Source organism: Tubulanus polymorphus, chromosome 3 (genome assembly GCF_964204645.1).
Source record: "Tubulanus polymorphus chromosome 3, tnTubPoly1.2, whole genome shotgun sequence".
NCBI lineage: Eukaryota > Metazoa > Nemertea > Palaeonemertea > Tubulaniformes > Tubulanidae > Tubulanus > Tubulanus polymorphus.
This window is the reverse complement of record NC_134027.1, coordinates 6433958-6453574: the sequence shown is the minus strand read 5'-3', so window position 1 is coordinate 6453574 and position 19617 is coordinate 6433958. Positions and strand designations below refer to the sequence as shown.

Sequence of the window (19617 nt, the reverse complement as noted above, 5' to 3'; positions counted from 1 at the left end):
TATCAGTATAGAAGGCAAAAGTGCTAGGTGGATGTGGCAGGTGTCCACTCAGTTCCTTGAGGGCCCATGTTTCAGCGATCTGTGTACTTAGTGAAAGGAGCATATCTTAAGTCCACAGAACTCGATAAGGTTTGTAATATACAGATATATTATATCATTTATTTTCATAATAATAATAATTTACATTTAATTAGGTCAATGTGACCAACAGATATATTAATAACATTTCGATAGGACCAGATATCCAACATTTCAATAGCTGGTATAGTAACACCAGATTGTAGAGCCTAATTTCAGAATAAAGTACATATACATCATTCAATGACTAAAGAAAGTACATCCTTAAAGTATACTACAAAATGCTCATCTTACAACATGACAAATTTTTTCCAATTCATAAGTATTTTCCTTAGTGCAAAATGAAATATACTGGTAGCTACTGAATATACCGGTACCTGTTTTGGCAAGCACAATGAAATATGCTGGTAGCTGCTCAAGAATTTAAAATCAACAACAGTTTTTTCTAGAAATATGATAGAACAATGCCTGAACTTAAGACTAGTACAAAATTGAGTTACACCAGAGATGATTGGAAAATCATAAGAAAGTTTAAAGAGTTTACATAACTCTTCATCATTCATTTATAACCTCTAAGAGCACATTGTGATTATTATCATTATTTAACAGACGATATCAAAAGGTAGGTGAATTGAGAATGAACAGGCGTGCTTCTTCTCTCTTGATCCATTTCAGTAATTTCTCTATGGAATGAATGGCTATTGGTTTCGTCACCAATGGACCGAATACTGTGTACAATTCAAAACCAGCAGTCACCTTAAAATATAATACACAAGTTGAATTATCTACATTCAGTACTCGATTTTCATTATCATTATCTTCTCGCTCACAATACTTACCCATCCTAGTAATGTTTCATATTCTCCTACGTGAAATAGTAATCGCAGTGGTCGAGTTGAATTATGAATTCGATGATGTAGATATTGGTATAGCGAGAAAACCCGTTCACGTTCCTCGGAAGTGACGTACGGCGCTTCGAAATCTGGACTCGTGAACTGAGCCGTACTGCGTGATTTATATATGAAATGCCGTAAGTCCGGAATTCCAACCTGCCTCGTGCTGTAACCTTTTTGTAGCACTGATTCCTTAATTGCCTCCAAACAATGGTGACGATTTAATCTCTAAAACGGTACAAAATACAAAATGCTTTCGTTCGTTTTCAAATATCTAAACCAGATTGCTAATAATTGGATGAATCAAGTTGATCCACATAAACTTACATTAGTAATCTTCGCCTTGCAATCTGACAGCGTGAAGAACATATCTCTATCGACGGTCAATAGTAAAAGGCAAGTGTGGCAATCTTCATCCAGATAGGATACATGTCCATGGAGGTATCCACTATATACAAAATACAAACTAAGCTTAGATTGCGTTGGAGTAAGTATTGCAATATGCAGTTTCTGAGAGAGACACTACCCGTGGCGTACTGACCTTGAATCGAATTTAGGTAAACAGATAGGTGTCCAAGATTCAGCTGCCTTGAATGACTCTGATGCACTGACCAGGTTGATGATCAGATGTAAATCTACTGGGTGTAAGAAATACTTCTTCATACGAACTAATGTCACTAATTGGTTATTTGCTATCAATATCGCAAACACTAAATCCTGAAAACAATTCCAGAAATCTTTCAATGGAGTTCAAGGGAAATTGTTAAAATGTTTTTAATTTAGTCTTACTCACCTTAACCTTTGCATATTGAATGACAGTTTGCGCGATAGTATCCCTGACTGAACTAGCTAATGGCAGGCATCGCACGGAGCCCAATAAATAACTCGGATCACAGTCTATTAGCTGCAGTAGGTTGTCTATGAATTTCTCAGCACCGGACAACAACCGACGCAAATCGTAATTGCGACGCTGTTTGAATATTCGCGCCAACTGACTATGAGTTAATACGCTGATGATTTGATTATTAACGTACATGAGTCGCATAAGCAACTGAGCGGTCGACTCGCTTGTCCGTGAAACACACACTAACATGATATGCTCGCGTACGAGAAATACGAATTTATGATTTCCGGCTACGATACAACGTAATGAATCCTTCGAGTCCTGTACGAATGACACGAGCGCTTGCATCACTCCCATTATCGTCACTAGTTTATCCTCTTTACCATACCTGCTCATTAAAAAAAATGTATACATGAATTCAACTAGAATAACAATACCAGTCAGTTTTACTGTATTTCCACTTGTCGCAGATCGGATTGCCTCAGATTATGATGTACCCCAGACAAAATCTTCCCACTTCAATTCAAGTGAAGATGACCCATTGTTTTTGCTTTTTGTCATACTCTGCCTAACCCTATTGGATTGTTGATTTAACCTCAGCAAGGGATGGGGACGGCCTTATATAGTATTATTTCTCCATACACAGTCATCAGCCAGCAGGACTCGAACCCGCTTGTCTCTGAGCATGAATGCAACAGCATCTGATAATGAATGCAACAGCATCGCAACTAATCCCAATGAGCTATTGAGGCCAGCATTGTTGCTGGAGTGGAACTACCTGGGAAGCCTTGAAGAGATCTGAGGCAAGTCTATTGAACGTCCGACTTACCGCGAGTATATTGGTTTTCCGGCTTCACTCAGTATGAATACATGCAGTTTCTGTTGTCGCCACACCTCACTGTGAATATCATCGGCAGGTTCAACGTCTTCTTCATCCGCGTCATAGATTCTCGATCGTATATCACTCGATTGACTGCTCGTTTCACAAACATCTTCCCTACTACTCGTATCCTCGCTGCCTCCTTGCACTAAATCTTCACTGTTCGTATCCTGCGATGTAAGAGCAATAAGTTAAATTTAATTTGACACTTGAATCAAAATGAGGGGCTCGATTTTGACAGTATCCGATCCCGGGCAGAGATTTTTTGTATGGGATGCTGATAATTGGAATTAAACAATCCTAACATGATGAACCTTCTGATTATGCCAGATAGAAGATGTTTCTGTGTTTTCTTGAATTGAATTGATTGGAGAAAGGCAACTTAATCTTAACAAGAACCGGAGCGCAGGGTGGTTATTTTAGAATTGTATAAATTGAGCCTTGGAAATGCAGTCTTTAAGCTACCAGACTAACACGTTTTGCTTACAGTATCTATGGTTGTTGCTGGGCTTGGTGCCTGATTAGCATCATCATCAGGATGAACTGATCGTGAACGAACGATTTGACTGATCGTTCCGCTGTGCGCTCGACGAGTTTTGGACGCGTCTTCATCTTCCAACGCATCGAATGTCAGGTCTTCTAATGAACTAGAAGCTATAATCAATCCGCTCCCTGCAGCACCAGGTTCGTTGCCTTTTTGAATGTCGACCGAAGTGGAATTGTTTGCCAAATTGATGTTCAAATTGTTCATAGAACTTGTTGGCAGCTCAGTGGCGGCCATGTTTAATTCTTCGGCGGGGTAGCGATTAGATTAGAAAGGCTACTTTTACTACCTATTACTGAACTGGCATGTTCGAACCCCACAAATCATTGGCGCGTTCAACTCGGCATTGCGCGGACTGTATTTTCCGCTAGTGGGCGGAACAAAACTAATTGACCTGAAAAAAATCTCAAAGAAACAATTACTATCGCCTATCAGATCTAGAAGACTCTGAACTATCCCGTTAACAGCCAGAATTGATCTCGACGCCAACGGTACTCAGCGAAACTCTGGCTTCGTTTTATAAAAAAAGCTACCCATATTTTCTTTATTGTATAAAAATTGATGACGGGTCTTGCAAGCGGGCACTGTGTCTGGTACCTGGCTACGATTAAAGGAAAAGTAGAAATTTCGATAGACTTCATTATATTAACCGGATACTTCGCGAGAAACATGGAGAGAATAAAATTCAGCCAAAATATTTTCCGTCAAACTCTTCCCTGAAAAAATACCGGTACTTAGAAACTGAACAAGCTTTGTCGTATGAGTATATAGTTTATTCGCTGATATGGGTCAATTTATATAACAAGTTTAGGTGAAGTGGCGTTGCTATGGTTTTGGCTGGGTGGTAACTATGGCTATATAATATATGCTGCTTTTCTAACCATATTTTACGATGCAACATACATGGATTTGCGTCTCATGCCCTCACGCTGCTTCCGCAGCCGTCTATCCTGCTCACTCTCCTGTTGGGTCCCAATCTGGATTCGGCGTTTCACTTGTGGTGCCACTAGGTGGCCATTGAATATGTTGACGATCATTTCGCGGTGGACTCGGTCGATAGCGTCTTTGATATAATCGCTGATGCCGGCTCCATTTTGTTCCAACTCCAAAATTCTTCTCGCTTTTTCATGAGCGCATTCTCTCTCTAGATCCCTGCTCAGAACTCTAAAAGAGCAAATTACCTTCATTCAATATTTTGAATTTTGACTATTCATTATCAATTCATTGTACTTAGCCTTACACTTGTTGAAGCTCATCCAAACAAATGGATTTCCTTTGTTGTATCTGAGATTTTGCAAACATCTCATCTTCTAAATCATTAATCTGAAAGCGATAAAAAATAAATCTGTATTTAATACCTAAAATAGATAAAAAGCTAATTGATAGTATGTTGTTCTGGCATCAATAATTGGGTTCGGCCTTTGTGTTTTCGCTCACTTCAACAGTCGAGAAGAGTTTCAACATTTCAGACATCGCTCCTTGAAGTTTTTCGTGGGCGTCCTGTTTGATGAAATCGGTCATTGTGGTTTTTAATGATCGCTGACGCTGTTCTTGGGCGATCTACAGAAATGAAGTATTAATTGCTGATTCTCTATTTGTTTTTTTTTCTTTACCGGGGAATTGAAAATCTGGATTGTGGTGCTTTTTATTTCAGATGTTGGATAAGAAACGGCGTTAATGAGAAAATAAATCACAAAGTCTTGTAAAAGAAGTACGTTTTCGTTTGTTTTTGTCGTACCTGTTTATCTAGTTGTGGTTTTTTAATGAGTTTATATTGAAATTCATTGAGTAGCTGATCCTTGTGATCGCAGACGAAATGGTAATCTTCGTTTTCTATTTCTTTTAACCCTTCCTAAGTTCGTGAGAAAAATTACGAAATAATCTCAATTACTAACTGCCACGATTGCATCAACGACTTTTCGATTACATTATATTTACATCTCGTAAAGCCATCGCTTGCATGATTTCATTCCTGACGGCATCCATTTTATCATTATTAGCCGCAATCGCGTTTAGTAAACTTTGCACCTGTTTCTCGCAGGCCTAAAATTCAAACATCTTCGTTTAGATTTAGATTGCTTTTTTATTTTCAATGGTCGATAGTTGATCTGAGAAATACTGGACCTTGTTGTCGTCAATCATGTCCGCCAATTCTTCGAGTCTTCTTTTTCGCTCGTCTTCTATCAACTTGGCCGCTTCCTTAAAACATTGAATATTGAAAACAATTACAATTGATACGTCATGAGTATGTGTCCATATCTTCCTCGTGAAAATAGAGGTGTGTCGTATTACTAATCCCCTATAACACATCTTCACTGGGATATTGCTATTTTTAATGTAAATCTGGTGCAATGATATAGTTTCATACGAGAGTTTTTAGTCTGGAATACATTTTTTAAACCTTTTTGCCGGCAGCGTGGCTTAATTCTTCCAGTACGATGGATTTCCTGTCTTCTGTATCGGCAATAGTTTTGTGCACATCTCGCTTGTGCCGCTGTTTATTGGCGTTGATCACATGACGGAATTCCTTGTTGAGATTGGCCAGAAACGCTCTTGCTACCTCCGACGTCTCTTGCTCTTTGCTGATTCGTTGAATCTTCTCTTTTTCGACTGCGCTATTGTTCACAAAATATGTTTGTCATTTGAAGAACATATGAATGAGATTCTTTTTGATAATGAATCCCAGAAACCCATACTCTGAGCAGTGCAGACCAAAAATGGACCCTAGATTGTCGGTAGTACACGTTGTCTTAAGACACTGCGACTGCGCCCATTTTTATTCAACTTACTGTCGAACTGCCGACAATGTCAATCTTCGGGTGCTTCGTTCAAAATTCCCCATCACTGGTATGTCGTAATGTTTCACTGTTCTACCATGTGCATCGGTGTCATCTGTCAAATGCCGCCTGTCGCACAACTTTCGAATAGATAATCTAATTGAAACGATTTGTTCCCGACATTTTGATTTGCAAATTAAATGACCTCGGAAATTTTACATTAACGAACCCTATAGTGTCCTGGCTGACGTGGTATATTTTTCCTAATATTTTTCGCCTTTTTGCACTCTTTAATTGAATCGGCTAAACTTTTACGTCGGCATTGCGATCGTTGTGTTGCTGTATCGTTATCCGGTTCGCTGAAATCATCCTCATCATCTGAGCGCGTATTATCTACAACCATCGTGCCGAACAGTCCGCTCCCAAAATCATCCGTCATTTCCATAACAACCACTAAGCTTCGATACCGATTATCTTCGTAACCAAGGTGGTGATTACGTTTTCTGGCTTTAACTAGCTCTCCTCTGTCAAATAGTTACGATCGATTCCAGCTCTTTCGCCCCGTAATTTTCTGTGCTACTCAACCCTGCCAAATTAGTGCCCTATCGGGTCTTCTCTCTTCCAGTTTTCGACATGGCCCTAGGCCAGGGCCGAGGAGATTAAACCGCCCACCGTCAATCGACCGGGTGTTGCAGCAAATTATTATTGCCAATAAGTTAAGACTTTTATCTGAGTAGAACCACTGGACGGCAATCAAAAACTTAATCCGATGAGCGAGGTGAATACACCTAAAGGCCGAATCCGTGTTTTACCAATATACCACGACCGGGTTTTTTGCCGCAGCGCATCTCTCAAGGTCGAAGACCGAAATATACTAGAAATTTTTTTTTGCGATTTTTGATTTTTCGATTACCACTGAGCAAACAAATCATGGTTCTATTAGGTATGTGGGGGTGGATTTATTTGATAATATGGCTACATGTAACTTCAGTACACTTCGGTGGATAATGAAGCCTGAAAGTGAGCCTGCCTTTCGTTAGAGTCTGAATACCAGTCGTTGTTTTTACCGCAATACCGGTTCCCTCAGTGTGGAACGACGGCTAGGTACTAGACTAGCCTTTCGTACGTTTCCTTGCTTGATAGTTAATGCCACCAGTCCAATGGCACCACCAGCACCACCCTCACACGCCCAGTGATGTGTTTTATGATTTCAGATTATGTGATAGAAAAGGGTAGACCTACAATTATGATAAAGAAAGGAAATTCCAAGACCAACAAACTTCAATTTGGTAATAACTGATTAACATTAGATTTAACAATCATCATGGCCATATTGGAAATAGAGTTACACTGATGATTTATGATGTTTTTTCAGATTACCCAAATGAACTGCTACTGAAATCATTGCAAGAAAACCTCAATATTCTGGACGATCTCATCGAAAAGGTTGATGATGCTACTTGGCGTCACTGGGAAGAGAGAAGAAACTTTTATAGAAAACGTAAGTTCAATAGGCTTAACCCGGCAGATGTTAAGTGATCCAGTGTATAAGTGACCAATTTTGAATGATTTTCAATTAGTCATGATATTTTGCAGGTTGCAGGGAAATTGTCATTTCTTCCAGTGACAACACGAACACATTCGACATAGATGGTTGTATTTATATGGTAGAAGAGAATGATTGTTTAAAACTAGTGCGATCAACAGAAAATCTAAAAACGCAGTCATCTATCAATAATGTTCTTCCGAAGGACCGCCTGAATATAGAAGTGCAGCCCGTTGCGGATCAACGCGCTACAGCGATTCAAAATAACATATTCCAGACCTCAACAACTGTCGTGAAAATAATGAACGCAATTTGTGACACGGTAACAGAAAATAATCTTGAACATTCCGCTGTTTACTCGAGCAACGACATAGCACGACTTCCGTATCTTTGTGTCGATTGCGGTAAGCGGTACAACTGTCGTAGTCAATTGGAACGTCATCGGTTGGTGCACACCGGCGAAAAACCGTTCCATTGCGATCAGTGCACGGCGAAATTCGTACGCGTGTCGAATCTCAATAATCATAAACGTATTCACTCCGGCGCTCGACCGTTTCAGTGCGACGTTTGCCGCGAACGTTTCATGCGAAAAGACCAACTTCTCGAGCATATGAATTTCCACAGCGGCTCGAAACCGTTTCGATGCGACGTCTGTCGTAAATTGTTCAAGACGCAAACTGATTACGACGTTCATCGACGGCTGCACGAACGATCGACACCGTTTCGATGCGAAATTTGTGGAAACGTGTTCACGAAAAAAGCTGGCTTACGTGAACATCGTAGACAAGTCCACGAACAGTCGACGGTTTACAAATGCGGCAGGTGCAATAAACAATTCAAGTGGGCAAGGAATCTGAAGGATCACATGCGTATACACCTCGGGCAAGGTCTCTATAAGTGTAATCACTGCGAAAAGAGCTTCGTCCGCAAGCATAGTTTGAATCGTCATTTGAATAGTGTTCACGTTTGCGACAAACACAAATGTCTTCACTGTTCGATGATATTCGATAACCAGACTGAATATAAACGACACGCGCTTAGAGAGCATCAGCTTCTCATGTTCAAATGTGAATTTTGTGACAAGGACTTCAAAAACGAGAAACTTTTGAAAGTTCACACCGACTTAAAGCATTCACCGGACGTGAAACGTGAAATATTTGTATGCGAAGTTTGTAATATGAAATTTCTGACAACGGACAATTTAAAAAAACATGTCAGTGACATTCATACAAAAGAAACTTCAATTATCGTTAATGAAATGAAGCTGTTAAAATCGGCAAACACTTTAAACCCGATTGTAAAGGAATTAAGCCTGGTTAATGAGATGCACGTGAATGACGGTGTTAACAAACCTAATCAAAATATAGAAATTCCGGAAGAATTTTTGCATGAGATTATACAAATGAGCGAGAGTCATACTTTGAAATCGTAGAATATTTTGGCTCGAGAAAACGAAAAGTTTTGTTTTCTCATGCGAGAAAAAAAAATTGTCCAATGTAGAAAATTGTATTGTGTCTCTAGCCGAGCAGAAATTTTTTTACATGTAGTACGGCCCGAATTAGCCACCATACGTCCAAAATCCATCCAAATTTTAAAGGTTTTTGATGTGCAAGTATGTTGTTTGTTTGAAATAAATTATCATTATCCTAGTTTATGTTGTTTGTTACTTCATCCGGGTTAGTGGCCAAAATACGCACGATTGTAAGACAACTGGCTGCATTAGACGAACAACGCTGTAAGACGTTTTCCACAATCGGGCTGTTCGATACGAACACTGATCCTGCTCACAGAGCTTCAAGATAAAGAACGATTATGTAACGCAAAAATATGTTTATTTCGATATGAACAATTAAATCTTTTTGATAATTACAAAGCTACTTTTTCTATACATTTTACTATCGGCCGTTGCTCTTGGCCTGTCTCGTGATTGTCCTGCATTGTTTACAACAAAAGTGATTATCAGTGAGTATCTAGATAATTCATGATTCAGTATTAACTTATAAATGTATATAGGACCGTAGAAAAACATCCGATGTGCTTTAAGGTCAGTTAAAAAATACCTATCTAATACAATTTACTGCATTTTATGGAAACCGAAGACCGTCAGTAATTTATGAAATAAAACTTCGTTTTCAGATGACTTAGTCAAACAGTCATTTGAATAATGGTGTCATACCGTCTAAGATTGTACACATCGGATGAAAACAAAAAGGCTTAAATCTCTTAAAGGCTTAAATGTTGAGGTAGTTACGAAATCAAAAAAATCAGCATTATTCTTAATCTGACCTTAGATACGCCTTTGTATATAAAATACCCCACCGATGTCCCCAGCCGATATAGCATATGCCCAATCTATGACATTTTATTTTGCATTTTAAATTATCAAAGTATACAAGCTGTCATGTCCGATTGCTAGTTTGAGAATACATCCTCTCAGTGTTAGCGTAGTTTCAGCCGGTGACACCCATTCGAATTCTACGTCGTCTTTTCCGCCTTTCTCGCTTAGTGCGTCTGTTTTGCATGCGGCGTAGCATTCGTAAAGACGGACTTCTATGCCCTAGAATATAGAGGAATATCCAAAAATATATTTTTGTCCCATTTTCCAATTTGCATCGGAGTTGTTTTTCCAGCGGTAAGGGTACATACTTTTATTGCAGTAACGCCCGTGCCAGCCGAAGTCACATCTGCACATATCTGCGCCGACGCAACGACCATGAGGTCCACAAATACGCTGACAATGGGCTGCAAACATCAAAATAATATGCCTGTTTATGTCATGATGTTTGCGCAGGACTTTAGTGTAACGATGGCATTACCAGTGAGGTGGGAGTCCCAACTCCTTAAGTAATCTATATATGCAATGATCCCTACAATCCTGTCCACAGATTGTGTACCTTTATTTCCACAAATGATATAAGATTCTTACATCTATAAAATTGGCAAACGGATCCTGAATAACCGAGAAGACACTGACATTTGTTAGGTGCAACACAACGTCCATTATTCTGACATGATGATCTACACACGGCTATAAAATGGAAGAAGGGAAAATAAATTTCTGATTTTCTAAATTTCAGTATTTTAGGAACTATCATAAAGGCAAGGATGTATGGCTGACCTTTGTCGCAGTGTGAGCCCACGTATCCCCGGACACAATTACAAATACCGCGGTCATTGCACCTACCACCGTTCAAGCATTTCTTATCACACAACGTGGCCGATGAACCCTTGGGATCTTTTTCTGAAATTAGACATTTCACCACAGTTTTGATGAATTGTACTGCACCTGATGATTTACTAATGATTTGTTATTGTAACGAGCTGGGGGTGATTGGAGAAAGTTTATTTGCTAAAGTAGAGGGCTTGGTGGCAGCAGATTACAGAGTCAAATACCAACTGCCGCCAACAGCAAATATCGGTATATATATCATATAAATATTATATATATATATAGATATCATATAGATCGTATTGATCGTGGACAATTGCGATTAAGGAAAATCTACAGAGAAATCTGCATCTGCCATAAAAGCTACTGGCCGTTCTGGTGGTTGCGATATTGTATATTGTTATACTAATATATATATATATATATATATATATATATATATATATATATATATATATATATATATATATATATATATATATATATATATATATATATATATATATATATATATATATATATATATATATATATATATATATATATATATATATATATATATATATATATATATATATATATATATATATATATATATATATATATATATATATATTAGTATAACAATATACAATATCGCAACCACCAGAACGGCCAGTAGCTTTTATGGCAGATGCAGATTTCTCTGTAGATTTTCCTTAATCGCAATTGTCCACGATCAATACGATCTATATGATATCTATATATATATATATATATATATATATATATATATATATATATATATATATATATATATATATATATATATATATATATATATATATATATATATATATATATATATATATATATATATATATATATATTAGTATAACAATATACAATATCGCAACCACCAGAACGGCCAGTAGCTTTTATGGCAGATGCAGATTTCTCTGTAGATTTTCCTTAATCGCAATTGTCCACGATCAATACGATCTATATGATATCTAAGAGCAAAATTGAGAACACTGTTATGTAACCAAACGTAATTTAGCACCAATTATGAAGTGAACGTTAATCCAAAAATCGTCCATGGCACAACCACCGTTGTGGTACTCAGTAGCCAAGCTAACGTTTAATTTTGCAATTGACCAAAACACCGCTGATACCACGATTAATTTGGAAAATGTTGTGTGGCTATACTTTCGCCGAAAACGGCAAAAATATTTGCCAATTATCTTTGCCAAAGAGATCTTTCCAATTTCAACACTGCCACTATCCACGAACTGGCCATATCGATGAGTGCGGGTATGTAAGCATTAATATAATCTACAAGAGAATATTTGATATTAAAGTAATCTAGAAAACTTACTCTGGGATTTACATTGTTTTCGCATGTTAAGCCTCAAAGGTGAGCCTTCTACGGGCCTGCCGTAGTTATCATTAATATGCAACGTCAACTGCAATCGGGCAATGTCCGTACTTCGCCCTGTGCATGGAATTGCTATCTCAAAGCCTACAAAATAGTTATAGCGTCTGAATCAAATCTGAGTGTATTAATCTCCCCGAAAAGTTTTGAAATATCAGATGGATATCAGATTTTAGATATCGAATATTCTAAAAAAGATACATAAAGTAGTATTGTGAATTGTTGATTTTAACATGAAATGGATGGAGTCAAATGAACCTTGTTCGTTCAGGTGATTCAAAACCTCCATCTTTTTGATCCGGGCTGAATAAGAATTCGGACTGCGCCACCAAGTACGAAGACGTCGGTTATTGACCCAATATTCATTTACAAAAAATTGGTTATTAACAGTATTATTAGCACAAAAGAAATCTACGCGTATATGCAAGCGAAAATTGACTCGGAATATTACATCACAACCCGATGAATCACACCGTAATAGAAAAGGCGTATTAATGCGTAAAGTATAAAAGCTAATGGTCTTACGCGACCACCTGTGAACCTAGTAGGTGGTTTCCGCAAATCATGCTTGCTTTCCTTTCATCTTTTGCCCCCTTCGACAGACCAAATAGAGCCCCGCTAGTATCAAGGTAAGAGGTTACCCACGATAACCGACCGCATGGAGCTTTATCCGGTTAAGGCGCACGGCGTCTGATTATGACTTCGAGCTATTTAGTATTTTCTATATAAAACTATAGCATAAATTTCCCCATAATCATTTATTCCTGAAATGAATATCCATCTAGTTAACGAGTTGTTATTAACTCTTACTTGTCTGTTGGCTGGGAATTCTACCGGTGGCCGGTATACTGAGCAGAGGATCGTACATTGCCGACGGGTCCAACGAGCGCAACTCGGCAAAATAATACCAATACTGAAATATATTTAATATAGGGAAACATTTATGTGCTCCAAAGAAAGCAGATTAAAATTGCTTAAATTATATTTCATAACAGTAATATTCTATAACACCTGACTGAAGAAATAGTAGTTTTAGAAATATTTTTAAGACAGGGTTTTCTTGAAAGTTTATCGAAAGAGAAATTCGATAGGGAGTCGTCGAGTGCAAATTATAGGTTATATTTCTTTATTTTATGTTCCAAGTTGAAATGTTTTCATTTGGTGCAATTTCAGACACCTAGAATGCCCGGTTTGAGAAGCAATTACTAGGTAAATATTTAATCGTACTCATTCTGAAATAACTTCACGCGCTCGTCTGCAGGATAGCTCCGAATTTCTCATTCTATGAAATAATCGTGTTTGTTTTATTATCTCTTATCTCGTTTTTTTGTTGTTACCGAAGCGACTGAGTGAATATATCCGACTGATTTTTATCAGCTCCATTTTTCTTTGCCTTGTACTAAGCTTTTCCGTGTCTGCACCAAAAAGATTTCACGGAAAAATTCATCAATTATTTGATAATTGTTCCAACGCGCTGAAACCAACCGTCTCGAAATGAGACTAATGAAATATATTAAATGAATAAAAAATCGTAGAACATTTGTATTATTTTCGTAATAATAATGATATTGATACAGTATGAGCAGTTTTGGAGATATTTGACGTTACCTAGAAAGGATGTAAGGAGTTATCAACCTTATCGAAGTCTGGAGTTCAGTGGACAACAACTTTAGAAAATATTTGGGAATTTGATATAAGCCAAGTTTTCGAAAATTCAAGATCTCGTGGATGTAAGAATTCGTGTGTTTTTATAGTCCAACTACAACCATTTCAGTTATGAAAAGATGACCGACGCAATCGAATGACCAATTACTGACCAAGATTATGACCGGTCGGGTGGAGTATCTCGGTGAAAGTGCGGTGGGTAAATCGGGTGGAAAGCGCGAGTTGAATAACATTGTGGGGGGTAGAGCCATCACCGTGGAAAGTTATGTATTAGAAATCAGATGCCGTATAGTTTCATGTTTTGACACCTCAGTTTATGAAGTGCGGAATCCAACGTGAAAACAGAACCTTTCGAAATGAACACAAATTTATGACATACCATTCAGTCTATTAAGTAAATCAGTCTCGCTAGAGATATAATTGAATACTTTGAATTGATAGGTCTGATAATGGTTCATGTCAGCATTCAACCACTGCATTTTCATAAATAATGTATTTATAACCATCGTTGTACTGTTTTCAAGTGTCTCAACAGGCTTTAAACAAGGATTTCGCTAATTTTCGGTTTGGCGCCATTTTTATTATCGACTTCAAACCTCAAGGCGCCTCACATCAACCCCTAGTGGCAGGTGACGTCACTTTTTGTTATCACAAACAGTAGGTGTATCCAAACGGTTTTTACTTAACTGTTGTTTCTTTGTGAAACACTCAACGGCATTTTAACCGCAGGCCAGGAGAAATAATATTACTTCTTCAGAAAAAGATACATGAAAGATTCTCCCCCGATATCGTATATCTTTATAACGCGTCTCATCTTTACTATAAAAACCTTGAAAATTGTCCAACTTGACTCATTGTAAAAAGAGCTGTAGCTTTTATCTGATCCCTTTAATGTTTTATCGTCCAATAGGCCTCCTCCAACCTTATTCGTTACGTCGTTATGGATATTTCAAGGTTCTGCGAAGCAGTCTTTCCCACTCCTCCGTTCCGATTGCGACGAGTTTAGGCTGGGGAATCGCCCGACGCTAAAACCCGTTGATACGCAGATAAAGATTGTTTCAGTAATCACGCTTTAAATAAAACATCCGTGCGGTGGTGATACGGGTTCAGTATATTCGGATTCTTACAGGCTACTGTTTCAAATCAAACCGTTCGTTAATGATAGCATGGCGTTTACTAATCAACAATAATAATCCGAGGGTTTTTGTTACCATACATCAGCAGCGCAAACCACAAATCCTTTTTATTCCAATGGAAAAACAAACCTATAACTTGCATTTTCGATAAGAATTATGTAACTCGTAGTGATAATTTTTGGAAAATGATTCGAATTTATTAGTTAACCTCTCTCGTCAGATAAATGATAATTTACAGAAGCTGTTGATCTAGAAATCAGTTTCTTCGGAAGACTAGTCTTATAAAGGGGTCCTAGATTTAAAATTGAATATCGAGCAATTATTCCTCTTTTAACTCGATGATTCATTTTGTGTTTATTCATAATTTTCAAGCGTATATCCAACAGATACGTGATGAAAGTTCACACAACATCTCAGGTCATAGCCTGAATACTTACTGTTGACTGTTTTCCGGCTTGCCACGTCAACTTTATAAGATACACGTTACTAGGTATCGGAGGTAGACGTTCAAAAAATCGAGGTGTCTTAAGATACGGTATCACAGCACCATCTTTAATGATGTATATCTCGTAAGGTACACCTGTAAATAAAAGGCGTGTTTAAGGCCAGTTTCGAGAGAATACATGGATTTTCGTGAAAATGCGTAAAAAACAGTAAACAAATCAGTTTCACGTGTTCAGTGTTCCTGGGCATTACTGAGAAATGACGATGTGAAGTTCAAAATCCTAATTAAAATTTCTAGGAATTCTAGTCTTAATCATCAAACATTGTTGATCTTGGTTATTGTTGAAATATATCGACATGCTGCTGACCTACCGAATGTCTTCGCTTTGGCGTTGCCATCTGCCCACCGCACCCCTTGACAGACACTAGTTACCTTTCCTTGCAGGTGAGGTAATAATTAAAAGATCCATTAGCGTTTAAAATGCTTTTAAGTTATGACTGACACGTGAACGGTATCCAGTATGCATTAACTATGGTATTTATGGGTTTCCATTTTCTACATAGGGCACTTCGCCAGAAAGCCAATTAATCATTACAGCCTTGTCTTATCGACAAAAACTCTCGACCACTTATGATGTAATGAAGCAGCAAAGCAAAACCGCAACATCGTAGCTTGTTTGTTTGTTATGTTTATTATAGTTTGTGAAAATGAAATCGGACCATAGATTTTGTTGCTAGACAATAATAACAACATCAAATTCTTCTGATCTTTGATAAAACAAATATGTATGTTCGATTTGGTCCATCTAAACTCATAACACAGGATACAATTAGATATTTTTATATGGTGCTAAGTACTTGATATTGTCAATATGTTTATTAACTGTGGTTAAGTTTAATGCGCAGTTATAGACCGCAAAGAGTTTTCGGAATAAGAATAGCCATCAAGTTATCAAGTTGTTGCCAAAATATCTAGAATATTTCTCCTAATCTTCGAAGTTTAACAAGTTTTCAAAATTACAAATTTTCTAAAGTCTGATTTCACCGGTTTCTTTTTTTATTCGATTGAAATATTTATTCCACCGCGTGCGTCGACGTATAAGCGCCAATAGTCATAACGTGTTGGCACCGCGACTCACAAATTAAACAACAAAACCATTGTCCAATTTTAAATATATTTCTAAACCAACACGCGATACAATATATTGGAATTTTTAGTTCATTGCTTTCTCCGGCGGGAACAACAAACAAATGAATCGGCTGAAAGTTAAAACCTAGAGCCGTGATAAAGTTAAGTATATTTGTCAAACTTATCCAAACTGTCGAGAGCGTGTTCAATAGCGCCAATATAGTGCGACAATCACCTGTCAATAGTGGAACATATATTCATGGGTTTGTCTGCCAAGATTATGATATTTAGCGCGCAATTTTGTAGGTGAGCGTCGATGTCTTTAAAGGCTTCCATTTCTTCCGAAAAATAGCCAATTTCAAGTGCACTTTTATAGACGTTCGTTCCGTCGCCCTATGGTCGCTAAGAAATAGCGTCCGCATATCAATAGGAGACTAATTTGTCGATTTATGATGCCATCCTCTATAACGTGTCCGTTGCCAAAAATAATTTCTTAGATGTGTGGTCACCAATCCTAATGGAGCAAATGATGAGCAAATGATATATTCGTTTCCTGATCTGATACCGATATACAAAAAAAGAAAGAGTACTAAATGATTTTCCAAATTGGATGGAAAAGAACAACGTGTTTAATTTTACGATATTCATGTCATGAAAACGCAGATGGTCATTTATCGTAATGAAAACTACGAGAAACCACATGACATATGCAAGCGTGTTATAAAAAATGCTTGATACTAGACGGACACGCGAGTATAGTCAATAACAGACGATAGATATAGGAAACACTGATCTGTGTTATGAGGTTAAACTCGATACTGAAAGAATTTACCCGATATTAAGTATATATTAAACATAGAAATATTATATGTTTATTGTTTCCTGATGAACTGTGCGAAGAGAAAAGATATCACCCCGTTTAGCTGCAAGAGAATCGATTATAGTTATGCGGTTTTGTAGATTTTTGTTTTTCGCTTTTTGCGTAGCTCTCAAAAGTGGAAGCATGTGGCATGCTAACAAAATGCGATATTCAATAAAGAGTTGTTAACTGTTTCTAGAAAACTTGAAATATATTTCACACATACAGTTTGGAATTTCCTATTGCCTAAATGTAAATCATATGTTGGAAAATTCCATAACTCACCAAAAAATTGTTGTATAACGTTTTCATCGATCCACATAGCAAGTTTGTGATGATTGTGGTATAACCCCAGGGAGTTGACCCCTCCGACGAGGGCCACAAAAACAACATAGAGCGAACAATGCATTCTCATCAGACTGGTTCCTCGTGCTGATGATGGGTCAGAGCTACTGATGTTAACTTCCAAACGTTGATAATAGTCATGTTGATTTCAGCGTTCGTAAATCCAGTGTTTTCGATTTCGTCTGAAGTTACACACTAATAATGCTGACTAAATCTTGTGTTATGATGTGTCGATAGCAAGAGAACGAATATGAACGCGGCGCGCCGCAATGAGGTGCACGCTTTCTCATTTTACCTTCGAGATTCGAGCCACTAGAAATTGTTACTGAGCATAATAATGAACTAGCAAATATTGTAGCCTTATTTCTTATCATATTCCTTAGGCTTCATTCCTCTCGGCCGGCGCGGAGTTACCGGGTTACCTTTTTCTTGGTCGTTTTTTCTTTTCTGTCTAATAAATTGTTCATTTTTCGAATGAGATCTTAGAAGCTCCGGTGTTATTAAGATTGAGTGACATTTGTTGAGGTGAAATCTGGCGTTAGTACATATAGAAATCCTACCACGGAACGACTAGTTGTGGCTGTTTTTCGCCTAGGAAAAAATTAAAGTCTACGAGACTGCCGCTCCGCTATCGGTTTTATTTGCTCAAGAAGGTAACATTTGAATTTGAGTGATTGTTGGTCATGTGACTTGTACAAGATGGCTGCGCCCATGGAATCGTTTCCTTGTTCGATTATTGAAGATTTTTCTATAAATTTATCCTTATTTAAAGATGTAAAGAACTGTTCAACTATAAAAAGTAGGGTGATGAATGGAGAGATCGAGGTGGCTCTACTAAATCCAAAAATGGTATGATGATATGACGTAGAAATTGAACAGTAGTTTTTTATCACATTCTTTTATTACACACTGTAGTGTTTGGCTGTAGCTAACTGAATATATTTAATGTATCTGTAGATAATTGACAGATTCCAAGTCTTATGTGCTGCTACAAAAGCACTGCACCTATCCGTGAATGGTAAAATGGTTACACGCAATTTACATTCAGAGATCATTTACAACATGTCACCGAGTAAAAATGTAAGTGTTTAATTAGACATGAGCTATTAGAATTGACTATAAAAATACAAATTTAAAGTTTAGTTTCATTCTGTTATATTGTATGATATGGATAACATTGAAGAATCATCATCATGTATTAGAATTATTTTTATTACTATTAGCTTGTGATACTCCAGGTCAATGGAAGCTGAGAGGATTTGTATTGATTAATATTCTATTTACGTTGCAGATATCAGACGCTTTCAAAAAGTATGGCAGCTCAGATAAAGACACATCCATAATGTTCGTTCAGATCTGTAAGGTAAATACATCGATGGATGAAATTTCAACATTTCTCAGTTCCGTTGATGGTATTAGAATTGGAACCGATCTGGTTAATCAATTCACTGATGAAACTGCAATTAAAAAGGTTTGTTTTATGATCTAGTAAGATTATATCAGTCACCTCAATGAATGTGTTTAACCTATAAAAAGTATAAGAAGTAAACACTGCTTGACATTAGCACGCCAGGAATATTGTCCCTCCTGTGGTTTCCTGTGCCAGTTTTCTGGCTTACATTTTTCATATCTTGACTTAATCATTATGCCTTACATTTTACTTAATTCAGATGTGTAAAATAAAAGAAAAGGAACTAGAAGTGGGAAGTCTTTTAGAGGCTGTTATTGGCAGATCTGCGAGCAAGGACATCGTTTCATTATGAACGTATGTTGCGTATATTTTGTTAATGGTCAAAAATAAAAAACCAATATTCGTAAAGATTAACCTTATGTTGTTTAAGTTGTTTTATTTGAGTGCTCCAATGATTGTGACAGTCATACAAGGGATCCAATG

At 37.4% G+C, this 19617-nt stretch overlaps 4 protein-coding genes across 7 annotated transcripts; 2 read left to right on the top strand and 2 right to left on the bottom strand.

Moving 5' to 3' along the window:
• Window positions 1-215: 215 nt before the first annotated feature.
• Window positions 216-3467, bottom strand: LOC141901889 (vacuolar fusion protein MON1 homolog A-like). Its single transcript, XM_074789446.1, has 7 exons — window positions 3183-3467; window positions 2645-2865; window positions 1765-2203; window positions 1513-1688; window positions 1299-1419; window positions 918-1199; window positions 216-834 (listed from the first exon to the last, which is right to left on the bottom strand). The coding sequence occupies exons 1-7, from the start codon at window positions 3444-3446 to the stop codon at window positions 694-696; spliced, it is 1644 nt and encodes a 547-aa protein (XP_074645547.1). The 5' UTR covers window positions 3447-3467; the 3' UTR covers window positions 216-693.
• A 3417-nt stretch (window positions 3468-6884) lies between these two features.
• LOC141902306 (uncharacterized) lies at window positions 6885-9193 on the top strand. Its single transcript, XM_074789969.1, has 4 exons — window positions 6885-6959; window positions 7231-7305; window positions 7392-7517; window positions 7613-9193. The coding sequence occupies exons 1-4, from the start codon at window positions 6947-6949 to the stop codon at window positions 8992-8994; spliced, it is 1596 nt and encodes a 531-aa protein (XP_074646070.1). The 5' UTR covers window positions 6885-6946; the 3' UTR covers window positions 8995-9193.
• A 196-nt stretch (window positions 9194-9389) lies between these two features.
• Window positions 9390-18112, bottom strand: LOC141902504 (wnt inhibitory factor 1-like). 2 transcript variants are annotated; one of them, XM_074790268.1, is made up of 8 exons: window positions 17664-18112; window positions 15384-15526; window positions 12956-13058; window positions 12089-12232; window positions 10681-10803; window positions 10489-10590; window positions 10209-10304; window positions 9390-10119 (listed from the first exon to the last, which is right to left on the bottom strand). In XM_074790268.1, the coding sequence occupies exons 1-8, from the start codon at window positions 17791-17793 to the stop codon at window positions 10013-10015; spliced, it is 948 nt and encodes a 315-aa protein (XP_074646369.1). In that variant the 5' UTR covers window positions 17794-18112; the 3' UTR covers window positions 9390-10012. The 2 variants fall into 2 exon arrangements, with proteins under 2 accessions (XP_074646369.1, XP_074646368.1); XM_074790267.1 differs by having other exon boundaries at window positions 9390-10112.
• A 113-nt stretch (window positions 18113-18225) lies between these two features.
• Window positions 18226-19532, top strand: LOC141902551 (EKC/KEOPS complex subunit TPRKB-like). Of its 3 annotated transcripts, XM_074790331.1 has the most exons (5): window positions 18226-18376; window positions 18496-18572; window positions 18681-18803; window positions 19015-19194; window positions 19394-19532. In XM_074790331.1, exons 2-5 carry the CDS (start codon window positions 18531-18533, stop codon window positions 19484-19486), a joined length of 438 nt encoding a protein of 145 aa, XP_074646432.1. In that variant the 5' UTR covers window positions 18226-18376; window positions 18496-18530; the 3' UTR covers window positions 19487-19532. The 3 variants fall into 3 exon arrangements, with proteins under 3 accessions (XP_074646432.1, XP_074646433.1, XP_074646431.1); XM_074790332.1 differs by lacking the exon at window positions 18226-18376 and having other exon boundaries at window positions 18419-18572; window positions 19015-19086; XM_074790330.1 differs by lacking the exon at window positions 18226-18376 and having other exon boundaries at window positions 18419-18572.
• The last annotated feature ends 85 nt before the right edge of the window (window positions 19533-19617 follow it).